The sequence below is a fragment of the Schistocerca piceifrons genome, chromosome 2 (genome assembly GCF_021461385.2).
Source record: "Schistocerca piceifrons isolate TAMUIC-IGC-003096 chromosome 2, iqSchPice1.1, whole genome shotgun sequence".
Classification (NCBI taxonomy): domain Eukaryota; kingdom Metazoa; phylum Arthropoda; class Insecta; order Orthoptera; family Acrididae; genus Schistocerca; species Schistocerca piceifrons.
The window spans coordinates 909,542,731-909,561,553 of NC_060139.1; the positions used below are offsets into that span (position 1 = coordinate 909,542,731).

The 18,823-nt window shown below is 40.0% G+C and overlaps 1 protein-coding gene across 1 annotated transcript in view; it reads left to right on the plus strand.

Moving 5' to 3' along the window:
- LOC124777331 (tubulin glycylase 3A-like) overlaps window positions 1-18,823 on the plus strand; it is a 166,580-nt gene that overhangs the window by 59,535 nt on the left and 88,222 nt on the right. Inside the window, exon 6 of the mRNA XM_047252692.1 lies at window positions 17,521-17,734. Within this exon, the coding sequence (XP_047108648.1) occupies window positions 17,521-17,734 (214 nt within the window). The remainder of the gene's footprint in view (window positions 1-17,520; window positions 17,735-18,823) is intronic.

Below are 18,823 nucleotides of genomic sequence, written 5' to 3' on the forward strand. Positions count from 1 at the left end.
TTGACAGACATGGGGTTTGGCAATATGGGTGTAGCATCAATATGTTGGCACCATGGTTTAATACTAGCATGCAACACTTCAGAACCCAATTAAATAATAGATGGTCAAAAAAACTTTATCTTGTCCAAATTTCACTTTACCCCAACAGACAGAAAAATAGAAAATAGAGCACAGAGGTTCTGCAGATTTCTCTCTGTAGAGGTGCCAGACACTACTGTGTCATCTAAGAAGTTAATGCAGCGTGGAACTGATGGAATAAGTCATCTAAAAAGCATTGAAAAATAGCTGGTGTGCTTGCTATGCCAAAAGGCAAATGCTGATATTGATATTGATAAAGCCCAAATGATGTATTGGTAACTAGAAGGTGTTTAGATATCATTTGTAATGGCAGTATGTATCTCTCACATCAATCTTTGTAAAATAATGACCCCCCCACCCCAATAATTTTGCTGACAGCTTGTCAGGGCACTGAACATGATAAGCATCAATGATTGACTGTGCATTAACCAATTTTTTAAAATTGCCACAGAGGTGTAATTTACCTGTAGGTTTTTTGACTATCACTAGTGATGTTGACCATTCACTGGAAGAAATAGGTCAAATAACATCAAGGAGTTGGAGACAATCTAATTCTGCTTTTATATGATCCTGTAAAGTTACTGGTACAGGGTGGGCCCTTAAGAAACGGAGGCAGGCAGATTGTTTTTTTGCAATATGAGCTTGAAATTCTGTTGCACAACCCAGTTCTGGAGAAAATAAACCAGGTTCCTGTTCATGAAGAGTCTTGACAAGTTCTGGTTTTGAATATTCCTTTTGGTCTCTATCAATGTTTGTGCCTTCACTTTGGTGTGGCTAGCACTGCTGCCATTTTGCAACAAGTTTTACAGCAATTGACTATGCCTGTCCTGGGTTGCACTAATTATCTGGATGATATTGTTGTCACAGGCTCCTCCACCGCTGATTGCTTGCAGAATTTGCGTGCTTTGTTTTCTGTTTTAGTCTGTGGGCTTATGGCGTAATGTGATGAAATCTTAGTTTTTTCAACCTTCTGTTGTTTGTTTGGTGTTCATGGTCTTGCAGGATGTGGTTTGCCCTGTGCCGGACTCCCCTCTCCCCACCTCCATTGTGATATCTGTGCCTCACCCCTTGTGAGGGCTTTGTAGGGAAGATAGCCTACTACCATAAATTCCTGCTGGGGCATGCCTTGTTACCCAAAAATGTAAGTTTTTGCTGAAGTCCAGATTGTGAACGTGATTTTCAAATCTTGTAATCCAAACTACTCTTGGGCCCTTGTTTAGCTACATTCTCTCAGAACCAGCACGTTGTTTTGGCGACTGATGCTTTACAGTGTGGTCCTTGCACACAGGTATGCCGATGGCTCTGAATGATCTGTTGCTTTTGCCTCTAAATCTCTCACTCCAGCCCTAAAGCATTACTCTCAGGTGGAAAAAGAGGCTCTTGCGTAGTCTAGGCTCTCCAGAAATTTAACTTTTTTATTTTTTTAATTTTTATTTTATTTTTTATTTTATTTTATTTTTTATGGCTCCAAGTTGCTTCTTATTGTTGACCATAAACCCCTTGTTTAACCCTCACACTTCCTTGCTTGACAAGGCAGCACATTGCCTCCAATGCTGGGTGCTGTTCTTGTCTCACTACAATTATGAAATACATTTTCAACTCACATCTAAACACACCAATGTGGATGCCTTGTCCCATTTTCCTGTACATCCTGTTTCTGACTTTTATCATGAAGAATTGCTTTTCTTCCATCTTGATACTGAAATTCAGGCCACAGTCAAGGGTTTCCCAATCATGAGCTCACATATAGCAGCTGCTGTTGCTGCAGACCAAGTTCTCTGCCAGGTGGTTTGGTTTGTTCAACAGGGCTTGCCAGATAAACCATTGGGTTGGGTTTTGAACCCTCCACACAACTATTTTTCCTTATGGTACTATCTCTCTGTTTTTGGCAGGGTTTTGCTGTTGTCCATGGAAGACCTCTCTCCCAGAGTAGTCATTCCCATCACATTGTGGCACAAGGTTCATCCACCAGGGCCGTTGGGGAGTTTTGTGCAGTAAAGTGTTAGCTATGAGACAAGCTTTTTGGCCAGGGATTGATAGCAACATTGTCCATTTCATCGCAGTTTGTTAGCAATGTCCCCAACAACAAGTGGCTCCCAGGGTGTCTCTGTCCCCCAAGCCCACTCCACACATGCCATGGGAATGTGTTCATGTAACTTTGCAGGTCTCTTCTTGATTCCTATTGGCTCTTGGTTGTGGATGCATTTTCTCAGTTTCCTTACATTCTCCGGTGTGCATCGACTTTTTTTTTTTTTTTTTTTTTCTCTTCTGTTGAGGGGTTGCCTTGTGCCTTAGTTTCCGATAATGGGCCTCAGCTCGTTTCTCACACCTTTCAATTGTTTTGTTCCCATCATGGTATCTATCATGTTACAGCTCTGCCATTCCATCCTCAATCAAATGGTGAGGCAAAATGACAAATGCATACGTTCAAGTCCCAAAAGAAAATGTTCGTTGTGGATTCTTTGGCGGATTATGCCCTTCTCCATTTTCTGAGTAGCTGTCACTTCACACCTATGGGGAAGCAGAGTCCAGCTGAAGTGCTTCACAGTTGGCAGCCATGCATGCTCCTCCACCTTCTGTGGCGTGCACTGCACCTGGTGCGGTCGTGTTCGTCTGGCTGCTTCGCGCTGGGTTCACTGAGGTGGGTGCGAGGGTTTAGTCACTGGCTCAAGTGGATACCGGCTACTGTGTCTACCACCTGGAACACCATCTGTGTGATGTGTATATAGCCAATGGGCTGGTGGCATGTCATCTTGATCAGTTTCACCCCTGCTAGCTACCAGTTTGTGAGTGCAGACCCTGTCACTGCAGCCCACCCCACTGCCCTATCCCTCAGCTCATCATTTCCTGCTGTGGAGGTGCCCCCATCCCATTGGCTGCATCCTCCATGTGCAATGTCCTGGGGTTCCAGCTTCCTGGCACTGGGCACTGGTCTGTCTCTGGCCTCGAATCAGTTGCTTCAGCCTGCTGTTCTGGTAAGGCACTTCCACCCCCCACCCCACCCCACCCCACCCCCCTCCCCTCTACATTCCCACATTAGCTGTCATCAGCAGTGGGTCCAGCACTGCTGCACCTGCACTGGGACCTGCCTGCTGATGACGACATCAAGATGGGGATGGCATGCTCTTCACCAGTGCTGTCATCAGACACCGCATAGGCCTGCCAACTTAGGGTGAGCCCGCCCGTCCCCAACGCTTTCTGGCCCTGTACTCCAGTGCCCACCATCTACATCTACATCTACATTTATACTCCGCAAGCCACCCAATGGTGTGTGGCGGAGGGCACTTTACTGGCCACTGTCATTACCTCCCTTTCCTGTTCCAGTCGCGTATGGTTCGCGGGAAGAACGACTGCCGGAAAGCCTCCGTGCGCGCTCGAATCTCTCTAATTTTACATTCGTGATCTCCGCGGGAGGTATAAGTAGGAGGAAGCAATATATTCGATACCTCATCCAAAAACGCACCCTCTCGAAACCTGGACAGCAAGCTACACTGTGATGCAGAGTGCCACTCTTGCAGAGTCTGCCACTTGAGTTTTGCTAAACATCTCTGTAACGCTATCATGCTTACCAAATAACCCTGTGATGAAACGTGCCGCTCTTCTTTGGATCTTCTCTATCTCCTTTGGCAACCCGACCTGGTATGTATCCCACACTGATGAGCAATACTCAAGTATAGGTCGAACAAGTGTTTTGTAAGCCACCTCCTTTGTTCATGGACTCCATTTTCTAAGGACTCTCCCAATGAATCTCAACCTGGCACCTGCCTTACCAACAATTAATTTTATATGATCATTCCACTTCAAATCATTCCACACGCATACTCCCAGATATTTTACAGAAGTAACTGCTACCAGTGTTCGGTCCACTACCATACAATAAAGGAACCTTCTTTCTATGTATTCAAAATACATTACATTTGGCTATGTTAAGAGTCAGTTGCCACTTCCTGCACCAAGTGCCTATCTGCTGCAGTTCTTCCTGCATTTCACCGCAATTTTCCAATGCTGCAACTTCTCTGTATACTACAGCATCATCCATGAAAAGTCGCATGGAACTTCCAACACTATCTACTAGTTCATTTATATATGTTGTGAAAAGCAATGGCCCCATAACACTCCCCTGTGGCACGCCAGAGGTTACTTTAATGTCTGTAGACGTCTCTCCATTGAGAACAACATGCTGTGTTCTATTTGCTAAAAACTCTTCAATCCAGCCACACAGCTGGTCTGATATTCCATAGGCTCTTACTTTGTTTATCAGGTGACAGTGCGGAACTGTATCGAACGCCTTCTGGAAGTCAAGGAAAATGGCATCTACCTGGGAGCCTGTATCTAATATTTTCTGGGTCTCATGAACAAATAAAGCGAGTTGGGTCTCACACAATTACTGTTTCCGGAATCCGTGTTGATTCCTATAGAGTAGATTCTGGGTTTCCAGAAATGACATGATACGCGAGCAAAAAGCATGTTCTAAAATTCTACAACAGATCGATGTCAGAGATATAGGTCTCTAGTTTTGCGCATCTGCTCGACAACCCTTCTTGAAGACTGGGACTACCTGTGTTATTTTCCAATCATTTGGAACCTTCTGTTCCTCTATAGACTTGTGGTACACGGCTGTTAGAAGGGAGGCAAGTTCTTTCGCATACTCTGTGTAGAATCGAATTGGTATCCTGTCAGGTCCAGTGGACTTTCCTCTGTTGAGTGATTTCAGTTTCTTTTCTATTCCTTGAACACTTATTTTGATGTCAGCCATTTTTCCGTTTGTGCGAGGATTTAGAGAAGGAACTGCAGTGTAGTCTTCCCCTGTGAAACAGCTTTGGAAAAAGGTGTTTAGTATTTCAGCTTTACGCGTGTCATCCTCTGTTTCAATGCCATCATCATCCCAGACTGTCTGAATATGCTGTTTCGAGCCACTTACTTATTTAATGTAAGACCAGAACTTCCTAGGGTTTTCTGTCAAGTCGGCACATAGAATTTTACTTTCGAATTCACTGAATGCTTCACGTACAGCCCTCCTTACACTAACTTTGACATCATTTAGCTTCTGTTTGTCTGAGAGGTTTTGGCTGTGTTTAAACTTGCAGTGAAGCTCTCTTAGCTTTCACAGTAGTTTCCTAACTTTGTTGTTGAACCACGGTGGGTTTCTCCCGTCCCTCACAGTTTTACTTGGCATGCACCCATCTAAAATGCATTTTATGATTGCCTTGAACTTTTTCCATAAACACTCAACATTGTCAGTGTCAGAACAGAAATTTTCATTTTGATCTGTTAGGTAGTCTGAAATCTGCCTTCTATTACTCTTGCTAAATGGATAAACCTTCCTCCCTTTTTTATATTCCTATTTAATTCCATATTCAGGGATGCTGCAATGGCCTTATGATCACTGATTCCCTGTTCTGCACTTACAGAGTTGAAAAGTTTGGGTCTGTTCATTATCAGTAGTTCCAAGATGTTATCTCCACGAGTCGGTTCTCTGTTTAATTGCTCGAGGTAATTTTCGGATAGTGCACTCAGTCTAATGTCACTCCATGCTCTGTTCCTGCCACCCATCCTAAACATCTGAGTGTCCCAGTCAATATCTGGTAAATTGAAATCTCCACCTAAGACTGTAATATGCTGAGAAAATTTATGTGAAATGTATTCCAGATTTTCTCTCAGTTGTTCTGCCACTAATGCTGCTGAGTTGGGAGGTCGGTAAAAGGAGCTAATTATTAACCTAGCTCGGTTGTTGAGTGTAACCTCCACCCATAATAATTCACAGGAACTATTCACTTCTAACTCACTACAGGATAAACTACTACTAACAGCGGCAAACACGCCACCACCGGTTGCATGCAATCTATCCTTTCTAAACACCATCTGTGCCTTTGTAAAAATTTCAGCAGAATTTATCTCTGGCTTCAGCCAGCTTTCCATACCTATAATGATTTCAGCTTCGGTGCTTTCTATCAGCGCTTGAAGTTCTGGTACTTTACCAATGCAGCTTCGACAGTTTACAATTACAATACCGATTGCTGCTTGGTCTCTGCATGTCCTGACTTTGCCCCGTACCCTTCGAGGCTGTTGCCCTTTCTGTACTTGCTCAAGGCCATCTAACCTAAAAAAAACGCCCAGTCCACGCCACACAACCCCTGCTACCCGTGTAGCCACCTGCTGTGTGTAGTGGACTCCTGACCTATCCAGTGGAACCTGAAACCCCACCAACCTATGTCACAAGTCGAGGGATCTGCAGCCCACACAGTCGCAGAATTGTCTCTGCCTCTGATTCAGACCCTCCACTCGGCTCTGTACCAAAGGTCCGCAGTCAGTCCTGTCGACGATGCTGCAGATGGTGAGCTCTGCTTTCACCCCGCTAGTGAGACTGGCAGTCTTCACCAAATCAGACAGCCACAGGAAGCCAGAGAGGATTTCCTCTGATCCATAGCGACACACATCATTAGTGCCGACATGAGCGACCACCTGCAGATGGGTGCACCCTGTACCCTTCATGGCATCCACAAGGACCTTTTCCACATCTGGAATGACTCCCCCCGGTATGCACACGGAGTGCAAATTGGTTTTCTTCCCCTCTCTTGCTGCCATATCCCTAAGGGGCCCCATAACGCGCCTGCCATTGGAGCTCCCAACTACCAGTAAGCCCACACTCTGCGACCGCCTGGATCTTGCAGACTGAGAGGCAACCTCTCAAACAGGACAAGTAGCCATGTCCGCCAAAGATCAGTATAAGCCAGAGACAGAGCCTGAAACTGGTTTGTCAGACAAACTGCAGAGGCCTTCCGTTCAGCCCTCTGGAACGTCTTTCACCCCCTGCCATACCTTGAGACGACCTCCCACTCTACCACAGGTGAGGGGTCAGCCTCAGTGTGGGCAGTATCCCGGGCAGCCACAGCCATAGTCAGATCGGGGGATGCATGGGACGAGCTGGCCGTCCCCGACAAACCCCCATCCAGACCCCCACAGTGATTCCCATTGGCAACAGCCTCAAGCTGTGTGACTGAAGCCAACACTGTCTGAAGCTGGGAGTGGAGGGATGCCAACTCAGCCCACATCTGAACACAGCGGTCGCAGTCCCTATCCATGCTAAATACTGTTGTGCAAAGAGCGTCTGAGCTAATCTACAGAGAGCACAAACAATTCGACACAAAATTTAAATGGTTACTAAAATACAAGATAGCCTAGTAAATGCAGTATTGCTGCTACTTGTGCACTGCTGACACACTTCTCGGTGGCAGAAGGAGACTACGTGATTTTACACTATTCAGGTACTAAAACGCGATGCTGCAACTCTCAAATACTATAATATGACCGAAATTTATGAATTAAACAACGCAAGTACCCAAAAACATGCAAAGAAATTAAGAATTAAACTATGTAACAAATAAGTCAGCTAAGAGTATACGACTTGCTGCTGGCAGCTGCTTATCCAATGGTGGCAGGGAGCACACTGGCTGTGACCAACCGACACTGGCCATTCAAAACAAAAACAGAAGACAGACGACTACACGACTACACGAACCTGGTACATCATCCTGCCCCTGCCATCAGCACTGACTTCCGCCATTCCGGACCTGATGGATGTGTGTCTTGTCAGGCTGCTGGCATCTCCTGCATTGGCTGGGTGTCCACTTTGCATGAGGGAAAGGTGTGCTATATCCTGAGACTACTGTATGTGCACAGTATGTGGTGTTGAGCCATGCCTGCATGTTTGGATCTGCGGCCAACTATACCAGCATGGGCTGGCTGCTGGAGACCACATGGGGGAGATGTGCAAGTGGCAAGATCTCCACCATGCCATCTACTGGTGACTCACACACACACACACACACAAAAAATATATATATATATATATATATATATATATATATATATATATATATATATATATATATATATATATATATATATATATATATATATATATATGCACAGAGCAGTGCTGACTGGTTCACTTGTTTGTTTTTCCAGTGTGTCATTCATTTCAGTGTACTATGTCATGTTACATGTGGATTCATGGGAGTCTGTTTCCATTGTATTTGAGTGCTTCATGAATAAAACTATATTTGTGTTACTTTGGACCAATCGCATATACTACATAGTTGTGATAACTCCAGGGTATTTTATAGCTGTTACTGTTTCCAATAATTTATCACCAATGGCATAGTTAAACAGTTATGGATCTCTTTGGTAATTGAAGTGCAATACATTACATTTATTTTCATTTGGAGTAAACTGCCAGTCCCTGCACCAATTATCAATCCTGTAGACACTAGCATTATCTGTGAACAACCTCTTGAAACTTCCAAATGATCTTCTGCACCATTTACATATACTGTAAACAGTAATGGCCCTGTGACAATCCCTTGAGAAGCTCCTGAAATTGCCTTTACATCTGTTATGATTGTCCCATTAAGAATAATGTGTTCAGTTCTGTCTGCTAGGAAGTCCTCAGTCCAGTTACAAGGATGATCCAGTACTCAGTAACATCATATTTTGTTCACTAAACAATTGTGTGCAACTGTATAAAATGCTTACCAGAAGTCAAGGAATGTGGCACAAACCTGGGTGCCATTGTCTACAGCCCTTTGGATTTTATAGACCAATAGAGCAAGCTGAGATTGGGTCTATAGACCAAGCTGAGATTGAATCTATAGAGCAAGCTGAGATTTGCAAAATCTCTGTTAATGAATCTGTTAATTTTTATGGATGAGATTTTCATTCTGCAAAAGATGATAAGACAAGAGTACAAAAATTAATTCTATAATAGATTGTCAACTGCATAGGTCTATAATTATATGTATCTGTCCAATGATATGTCTTGAAAATGGGAATGACGTTTACTTTTTCCAATCACTTGGTCTGCTCTGTTGCTCCAGCAATCTATGATAAACTATGTGTAACTTCTGTCACATAATCTTGATAGAATCTTACAGGTACCTTGTCCAGCCCAAATGCCTTCCCACTGTTAAACAGTTTTAGTTGATTTTGCATCGTATGATCACTTAACTCTAAATCTGCCGTTTTGCCAGTTATGTGAAGACTGAAAGGAAAAATTGAATTACAGTTTTCCCCAGTGAGACAATTTTGAAGACCAAATTTAGTATTTCAACCTTCTCTCTGTCATCTTCCTTTTCAGTGTCAGTATGATCACTCAGCAACTGAACATATGATTTTGAACCACTTACTACTCTCCCAGGTCGGTTCTCTAACTATCTGCTCGAAGTAATTTTCAGAAATGAAATTCAGATCAGTCTCACAGGAATTGCTGTCTCTAGCACCAGTTTTAATCGCACAAGTCTCCCATTCTATAACCCACAAATTGAAGTCACTCCCATTACAATAACACGATTGGCAAAGTCGTGAGATTGCCACAGTTTTTCTGAAGTACTGTGCCATTATGGCTCATTATGCAGATCATCTATAAGACTGTCTGATTACCTATGTTATTCACCTTACCAAGACTACATCATATTCAGTTTTTATATATATATATAATAAAGGCACTAGATATTATTGAAACTCTTTGCATCAGTAAATACTCCACCATTATTGATGTATATTGTGTGCTTTTGATGTATATATTCTGCTCTAAATTTAGGATTTTGCTGCTCTTTACTTCTCTTTCTGGCAGCTTTCTGGTCCTAATGCTATCTGGCTTTATTACCTTCAATAATTAATTCTAGGGTATTACCATGAATACACCTTCAGTTTACTAATAGTACATTAACATTATCACATTCTGATTTGCAAGGTTGTTAAGTTCTTCTCCAAGAGACCTTTCTCTGACCATGGTGAGTAATTGAACATCCTCATTGTAAAATAAGAAAATGCAATGTGCACACTACATATGCTCTCCTACTAGAGTAAATGGAACCTCTATGTAGCACACATGTGACATATTGATCTGAAAGTTCACATTTGCATAATTGTCTGAACCTTTGTGGTGTGAATGTTCCTCTCAGCTCCAAACCAGAGGACTACAATTGACTCTATGCTACTGCAAATAATGGGCCAGGTTTCCACACTGCATGCAGGACTAGCTGTATTTATCAGTTCATCCAGCATTCTAAAAGAACCAAGGATAGCCCGAGAACATAAGCAATAAGCCTGTTGTATGGTAACACAATCTATTATTTGCAGCCAGTTCCAGTGCATTCAGTAACTACTGGCAGAGCATCCTCAATATCTTAAAGGGATCTCTCCACAACCATACTAAGTGCACAATGATTTTCTTACTCTGGTTGCCTATTATTTTTTTGAAAGGCTCATTTCCCTGCCAAATGGTGGAGCTCCTAATGAGCAAAATATCCACTCTCTGTACCTGTCTGGACTTGATGGGAAAATCAGCCACTTGAGCACCAGATGAGGCATCCCATGTGGCTCAGATGTTTTATCAGCACTTTGGCAGGACCTCAAACTTGTTGCTAAGGTGTAAAATGACAGCTATGCAGCCCATCCCCACATTCACCTTCTTCCTAGAGATAACTGAACACATCACTGTCTACCATTCACCTTCAAGAGAGAACAAATTGGTCAGATGTTGTGCACCAGTAGTTTTCATGGCATCAGGGTTTCCAGGGCCAAAGGCACTGCAGATTTCACCATTGGTTCTCTACTTTCACTGCAGCTCAGAGCAGCTTACAGCTGTTCCAAATTGGGTCTTGTGTCTGCAGCCAACAAGCACAGTCACTATGCATTTCCTACTATGTAAAACTATATAAATCCATGAAGGGGGAAAAAGACAGTATAGTTACCAAAAAAGTAATAAACTTAACTAAGAAACAAAAAAACAGGGCACAACAAGAGAATTAACTACTGCCATGCTTCACACGGCATAAGTTTACATTATTAAAATAATGATACACGCAAAATATAAACAAGAAAAATAAAGACCAGCACCAAAGTAAACAGCATAAAGCTTGTTCATAACACATTAGTAACTGCAAAATATGTAATATCTTAGAACAAAAGTAATAACACTCTTAAAAATGGAGAAATAAACATTTACAGTTCATTTCTTCTCAGAAGCACATAAGAAAACTGTAAAACTAAATGACAAAAACAGACTAGGTATCAGTGCTGCTGGCACTGCTCCTCGCATGTTCATCAAGTGGAACACTACTAACAGTTTACTATCTGCAATAGTCACAAAATTCAAGCAAATCAGATGATGCTAGTGCTTACTGTGATGTGAAATTTCTCTTCAAAGTTAGCTTATGCTGCACTAGTGATTGCAAAATGCACAAAGTCTTAGAAAAAATTAATAGCATTACTAAAATAGGTTAACAAACAGACCCACTTCACTTCTAAGAAGCATGCAAGAAAACTAGTACACTAAACAATGAAAATAAACTATATACTTCTGCTACTACTATTTTTGGTGGTGCTCCTCCCTGTTCTATGACTGGAACTCTTATTGAACCACATTCCAATGGCTATGATATTGCTGTGCTAATTATGCAAACTTCAGTAACTCCTCAGGAACACACAATCAATTCCAGACCAAGAACTTCACACTTTCTAGTTCTCTTTTATTCTGGAACACCTTGAAACTTCATTAGCACCCGAATGAAGAAAGTCTGGCAGACATTTCAGACACATAATGAAACAAACTCACTGAGTACAGCTAATATAAAGAAAGGCAGCAACTTACTGTATGCCATAATTAATGCACTGATCCTTTGATGACAATGTCAACAAGACAGAAATCATTTCCAAACTTTCAGTTGCTGCTGTTTTTTCAAAGCTAACTGCTACTAAATATATTTACATCTGTACAGCGACAATGATCCAGCCAACCACGTTTACCACATTGCAGCTCAACGAAGGTGAAGGGGTGTATCTTGTAGAGTATATGAGGGGAGAAAGGAGACTGGAAGGGGTAGGGAGGGTTGGTGGGAATGGTGGCTGACAATTGGGAGGGAGAAGCAGCAAGAGGATGGTATAGAAATGTAGCCTTGATGCAGACAGGAGGAGTTTCATGTGGAGAACTGGAGTGGGAGGAGGGGTGGGGGGATAAGTCAGAGAAGAAGGAGACTGTGGAGATGAAGCTATGAGAATAGAATGAGTGAAGTTACACCAAACTGAAAGGGTTACACCAGGAAACAACATATTTTTTAAAAAAAATTTATGATGACAATGTTTGGGCTTACTTCCATGCTTAAATTGGCTATAAGTTTGACAGTTACGTTTCTCATGACTTTTTTAACATTTACCAAACTGAAAGGGTTACACCAGGAAACGACATATTTTTTAAAAAAAATTTATGATGACAATGTTTGGGCTTACTTCCATGCTTAAATTGGCTATAAGTTTGACAGTTATGTTTCTCATGACTTTTTTAACATTTACCTCTTCCACTTCATTAACCAAAGATTTTCTATTTTCTTGATTTATTTTCCTTGTAGTGCCTTACTTTTGCATATGTGGTTCTGAATAACAAGTGGTTGACAGTGAAGCACAGTTGAATGTGGAAGTGGGTGATGTTGGTTTGTTGGTGCATGCCCATGCATTATGGCTGCAGCAGCAACAGATATGTGGTTCCGTATTGGACTGCCTGCTCATGACACCTTTTAATGTATGGTATTGAGTTCACTTTAGAGAATTGTTATATCCTTGTGGCTCAACAAATGAACTCCCATGTACAAAATGATACTGTGTCCTTACTATTTGTTTATCTCAACAAAAGCAACAGAAGCACCCTGTTTTTACAATAATCAGAATGAATCACATTCAGTTGTCATATTCAATACATACGGGGTGTTAAAGTTGATCTGAATCATTCATGTAAATACAATAACTAACAATATTAAAATAATATAAACTGCTTGAGTACTTACCAATCACTGTAGTGTGGATGAAAAGTGATGACACTTGTGGAAAGGAGTATTCATTAATAACAAGATGAGATTTATTGTGCAACTGCAGCATACACTGCACAGCAAAAAATATGAAACACAAATGCAAAAATAAAGACAAATTAAGGCAAATGGTAAATGCCACTTAGTTCAAAATCATGTTCTTCCTCAGCACTGTCATTATCATAGCTCTAGTTTGTGGATAGTACCCAAGGATGTAATTATATTTTTAATATTACTCTCCACACTCACTTCACTTTTTGTTGTTTCTTTAACAACTGTTTCTGTGTTGTGTACAGCATTACTCCACTTTCCCAGCATTATTTGTGCCACTGCTTTCTCTAACAGTCTTTAAATTTCTGCCACAGTGAAGCTTTTGTTTTTTGTCGTGTAATTTTCAATGTGTGCACAAATCATTTCAGGGCTTTAAAGTGGCAGTGATATGGTGAAAGCCTAAGAATGCTGTGGCCATGTTTTTTAGCTACCTCATCCACAACATATGTTGAAACTGGGGCTTATTTTTCTTTATTATTTCTGTGAGCCCCACCTTACATAAATCATCCTGAATTTTCATGTTGTGGCATTTCAGCTACTCAGCAATGTTGGCTTTTTTTGTTCCCATCACTGAAGCTTTGTCCTTAATAATTGAGTTGTGTGGGGCATTATCCACTACGATGGCCAATTTAAGTTTTTCAGTAGTCCCTTGACCACCTCAGGAAGATATCTTGGTTCATCTCCTCATGGCAGTCATTTATTTTCCTCGATTTGTAAATGAGGAAACAATTAGGTAAGAAACCAGATGCATTTTCAGCATGCACGACAATAATTATTGTGCTCCTTCCCATTGGAACAGCATAACTTCTACATATGCTGTCATCTGTCCAGTCATTTCTGGAGGAATGACTGGTATTTATCCAGGTTTCATCAGGCCATACAATATCATCAAACCGCACTTTAACGATGTTCTCAAAAACTGACAATGCCACACTAATATGCCATTTCTCCCTATTATAACTCCATCTATTAATTTTTTTGTACCAAAAACCAAGGGCTCTGACAACTGTTTACAAAGGCGTTTTACTGCCACTGCATAACTGTGCCTCACAAAGGGTAATGCACAGCTTTTTTGTAGTCGGATGTTCTTTTCTCTTGTAATATCCACATATGTGGTGATGGACAGCATCTTGTGAAAAAGAGTCCGAGTTTGTTATGTGTGGTTCTGTCCTTCTCTTCTTTCATGGTGTCAGCAGTCTGGATGAACTTGGCTCTTCCTCTTCTGCACAGTATTTCTCCTTACAGATTTTGATAACCCTATTCTTGTGTATCTTCAAGGCATTTGCAGTTCTTTCAACTATCTTTGTTAGAGGCAGTAGAGTTGCACCATTGTCTCTCTCCTTCTTGAAACATTCCCACACTGAACACACAAACTCACGTGTCTGACCATGCAAAACATGAGCAGGTTGCTGAACTTGCATTTAGCAGCCACACTTTTTTGCATACTTCCACTACAAGCTTCAAACACTCTGCAGTGCAAAATAAAGTCACTGCACACAATGAAATGGACCACAACTGTCTGTCACCAGTTGTAAGCATCATCTGCAACTGGCTACAATAGCCGCTACCTGCAGTAGCAGAGAGATTTGACAGCGATGAACGGAACAGGAGGTGCGGCCAATTGCATTTTCTGATTGGGTATTGCTGTGGCAGCTGTCCTGTGAACAGCTGGGTATCAATCTTTGTTATTCTGGAGCAGGTATGGTTGCTTTCATTGTTATTTTCTTACATCTTGGGTCAGTATGGTAATTTCATTGCAGCTTGGCATCAGTATTAATATTTACTGAAACTTACTTCCTTTGTAGTACTTCCCAGACCTTCCTTCTACAGACACTAACAAATGCCTTTTCTATGTCAAGAAAGACTATCACAAGGTCTTCCCCAAATTCATAGTGGTGCTCCTGGACCTGCCTCACTGCAAACATGAGGTGAACAGTTGACTTCCCAGGTCTAAAGCCATGCTGTTCCTCTCTCAATTTGTTCTTGACCCTTGTTCAGATATTTTCTTCAGGATCTTTTCACATACCTTGGCACAATGTGGTATCAGTGTGGCACCTATATTTTCTTCAATTCTTCCTACTCCCTTTCATGAATATAAGGACAATTAGTGCTGTCTTCCAATCTTCTGGTGTGTCTAGAAAGGTGAAAATTAAACACATAGCACACCAGGGCACAAGCAGTCATTGTTTTCATGGTACATGTGAGAGAAAGGAGGAACACTTGACTATACATACTTAATCACATATACTGAAAGCCATCCATTTCAGGTTATCCACTTATCTAGATGTTTAACAAACCAACATAATATAGAAGTAGGCAGGCTGGTTCAGCCTCCAGTTTGGATCAGTAGAGATAGAGTACTGTAGTTATGGACAAGGAAAGAAACAAATCACTAGTGATCTTGTTGTATATACCACTCTGGTATTACAACAGTAAAACAACAGTCTCAGTGTGGAGTGGAAGGTGTGCCAAAGCAAGCTGGGATACTTTTACTTCCATCCTTGTTTTGCCATCTGCCTCCTTAAAATTCATTCTTTCACTTTTAACTAATCACCATTAACATACATGAGTGCAATCTGCATTGTCATAAAAGAAAAGGGTTAGCCCTCAGTTTTAAATAATATAATGCCAGATCTAATTTTGTGCTTAATTTTAGGTACATAATTGATTTTTTAATTTATTTTGACTATTCCTAGTTAATATCTTTTGTTATAGGGTGAAATCAGTTATTGTTTTGTAACTTAAATTCTAACAAATATAAATTTTGTACTAATTATAAACATTTGGAAGACGAAATACTAGTAACCTTAAAATTTGGCTCTGTTTGAAAACATGTTAGCAAAGCCAGTCCTTAATTAATTCCAAAGCAATTAACAGTTTTGTCAAAAGTATTGTTTGCTTAACAATATTTGTTAATTTCATCATTTAAACAAATAATTTGGATTAAACTTTGTAGTAGAAGAAACAGTTAAAAAGAACCAATTTTTGATATATTCAGTTAATTTAATGAGTTAAGTTTTAATTGTAATTTGTGTAAATTAAACATCGAACAATGTGTAGTTTCAGCACCTATTACTGTAAGTATATATAAGGGCCTGATTTTTGGTCCTGAGGCAGTCACTCCATGGCCAAACAATGTGTAGTTTCAGCACCTATTATTGTAAGTATATATAAGGGCCCGATTTTTGGTCCTGAGACAGTCAGTCCACGGCTGAGTTTCAGGCAAGAAACCTGTGTTGGTTAGAACAACAACAATGCATCAACTTAACTGTGAAATAAGTGTAACAAAAAGAGGCCATTGTCAAAACAATGACAGTGTCTGTTAAATTTATTTGAAAGACTGTGAACTGTGTGGTTAGGTTGTTACTGCTCGTAGATGTTCAACAGTAAACTATTGTAGCAGTATGTGGATGTTCACCTGCAAACTTGTTAATGAGGCTTACCAAAAGTTAAACTATAGTGCACTGGCCATATAACTGTGTAATACTTTGGGGTTGTGAACAGTGAAAGTAAAGAACTGTGAAACGCAGCTGCGCATCTGTCAGCTACATCATTTACAGTAGGCAGTACTATACTATTTTTTCAGCCAGTATCACAATGAAGTATGTTGACACCGAGGACAATAAATGAAGAAATAAAGCATGTGAATGTCACAAAGAGCTGGAGTTAGCTGTCATGTGTTTATTGATTCTTATATTTAGGACAAGTGAACAGCATTTATTATAACAACGGCAAACCAAATTAATGGTAACAAAATTGTGAGAAACCACAAAAGTGAACTTTCTTTTGAATTGAAAGAATTAATTACCTCCAGTCTGTCTTTAAATTTTAATAACACACTTTCTTTTACTTTAAGAAGAACTAAACAGCAAGCAATTCATTTGCAGCCTAATTAATATATCACACAGAAGTTACATAATGCTACATAATTAAACAAGGTACAATACAAAGCAACACTACAAAACCATCTCAGTTCAGAACAGTAAGGAGTTCTGTCAGTGACTTCATTGTTACCAGTCTGAGGACTGGCAGAAGTAACAATGAGCACAGTCATTAACAAGAAATAACATGTGTACAGCTCAACCTACAGCATGCCTGTGCTTGAACATCCACATCATTGAAACACTTTGATGCATTCCCATTACAAACAACTGCAGTTCAATGAAGTCCAACTTGTATATTTCACACAGAAGATGTAGCAGACCATCTTGCCATCTAATGTTACACCAGCATGCAAACAGCACGCTTTCACAAGTAGTTGCATTGATGTACAGTAGTCCACCATTCACATATGAATTCCCATCTCTGGTAGGCCATGCTTCACAAAAACTAAGACCAGATTGTGAAATTAAGATCTGAAATCCATTCCTCTCAAATTTAAACCCACTGTCTTGACTACTACACTGCTACAGTCAGCTAAAACATTTATAGATTGGATTTCTAGATCAGTTTAGTTATTAATTTCATTTCAGTGAAAATATTGTCTCTAAATATTGTACTGGCTCATTTTCTGTTTCTTGTTTGTTTTCAGACACTATATGCAACTGCCAAGACAATGCTTATAAAAATTCGAAAATTTTGGCCACAGATTGATCTTGATGGAATGAATAACATATGGATACTAAAACCAGGAAATAAATGTCGAGGCAGAGGAATTCAGCTGGTTAATAGGTTAGAGTCTGTACTGCACAAAATAAATCCAGCTGTCATGAAAGAAAGCAGATATGTGGTTCAAAAGTACATAGGTATGTTAATATATTACAAACATAACTGCTAAAAAAAACTAAACCTCTTATTAGATACTGGAAAACAAAAAGGAAACAACACTCACTATAAAGAAAACAAAAATTTTCAATTAGCATATGAAAAATGGAAGTTCTTTCAATCTATATTTAGACTCAATATTCAGAAACATATGTGGATATAATATCTTATCTGACAGCTTTATAGGTAAGAAAAGTCTATACTATTTTTGGTTTTTCATGATTCCTTCAATTACAATAAATTATTTCATGCATGTATGAACATGAAAATTATTATTAGTAGGTGTACACAAAAAGTCATTCAGAACATGACATTCCAAGCCAAATTCCCAGTTTACACAATTTACAGCTTTCTGAGAATGTTGTACTCCTAAGAAGAATAATTTTATAATAATATACCACTAAATGATAGTATTAAGATGTGACATGAGTATTGCTTTAAAATTTGTTGTTTTGTTGTTAAAACAATGGCAGCTCAGAAAGTGGCCAAGTAGTTAACATACAACACAGTGAGCATCAAAAGAAAGTGTGTTGTAGAAAAATGGAAATTTCACATGAATGTTTTTAGTTGATGATTTTTCATGAATTTCATATTAATCATCTCCAGAAATACTGCTTACTACAAGTTTGCATGATTTGACCATGGTTGTGCTCCCATGACAAATTAGTAAAGGCTGACAAAAATCTGCTGTCATTAAAAAAATGCCATTTGCAATGAAATAAAGGCATAATTAGCCATATTGAAGACTGCAGCACATTCAATTTTACCAAGCATTTAGTTTTGGACCTCTTTCCAATACATTCCTCACATTTTAACCAAAGCTCAAAAACTAGCTAATGTTCATTGGTGTAAGGAATTACTGAAATAATTCAACTGAGTAAATGCAAACCACATACACAACATCATAACTGGAAGAAAAACTTAGAAACTGACCAGCATTTAAATGTTTTGGTGTTCTAAAATGAACCAAAACCAACCAAAAGTTGTGTGTTAGGAAACACTTCCGAAAAATATCACGTAATTTTTGGTTATGTTGGAGACAGGGCAAACTGAATGGCATGCAACAATTT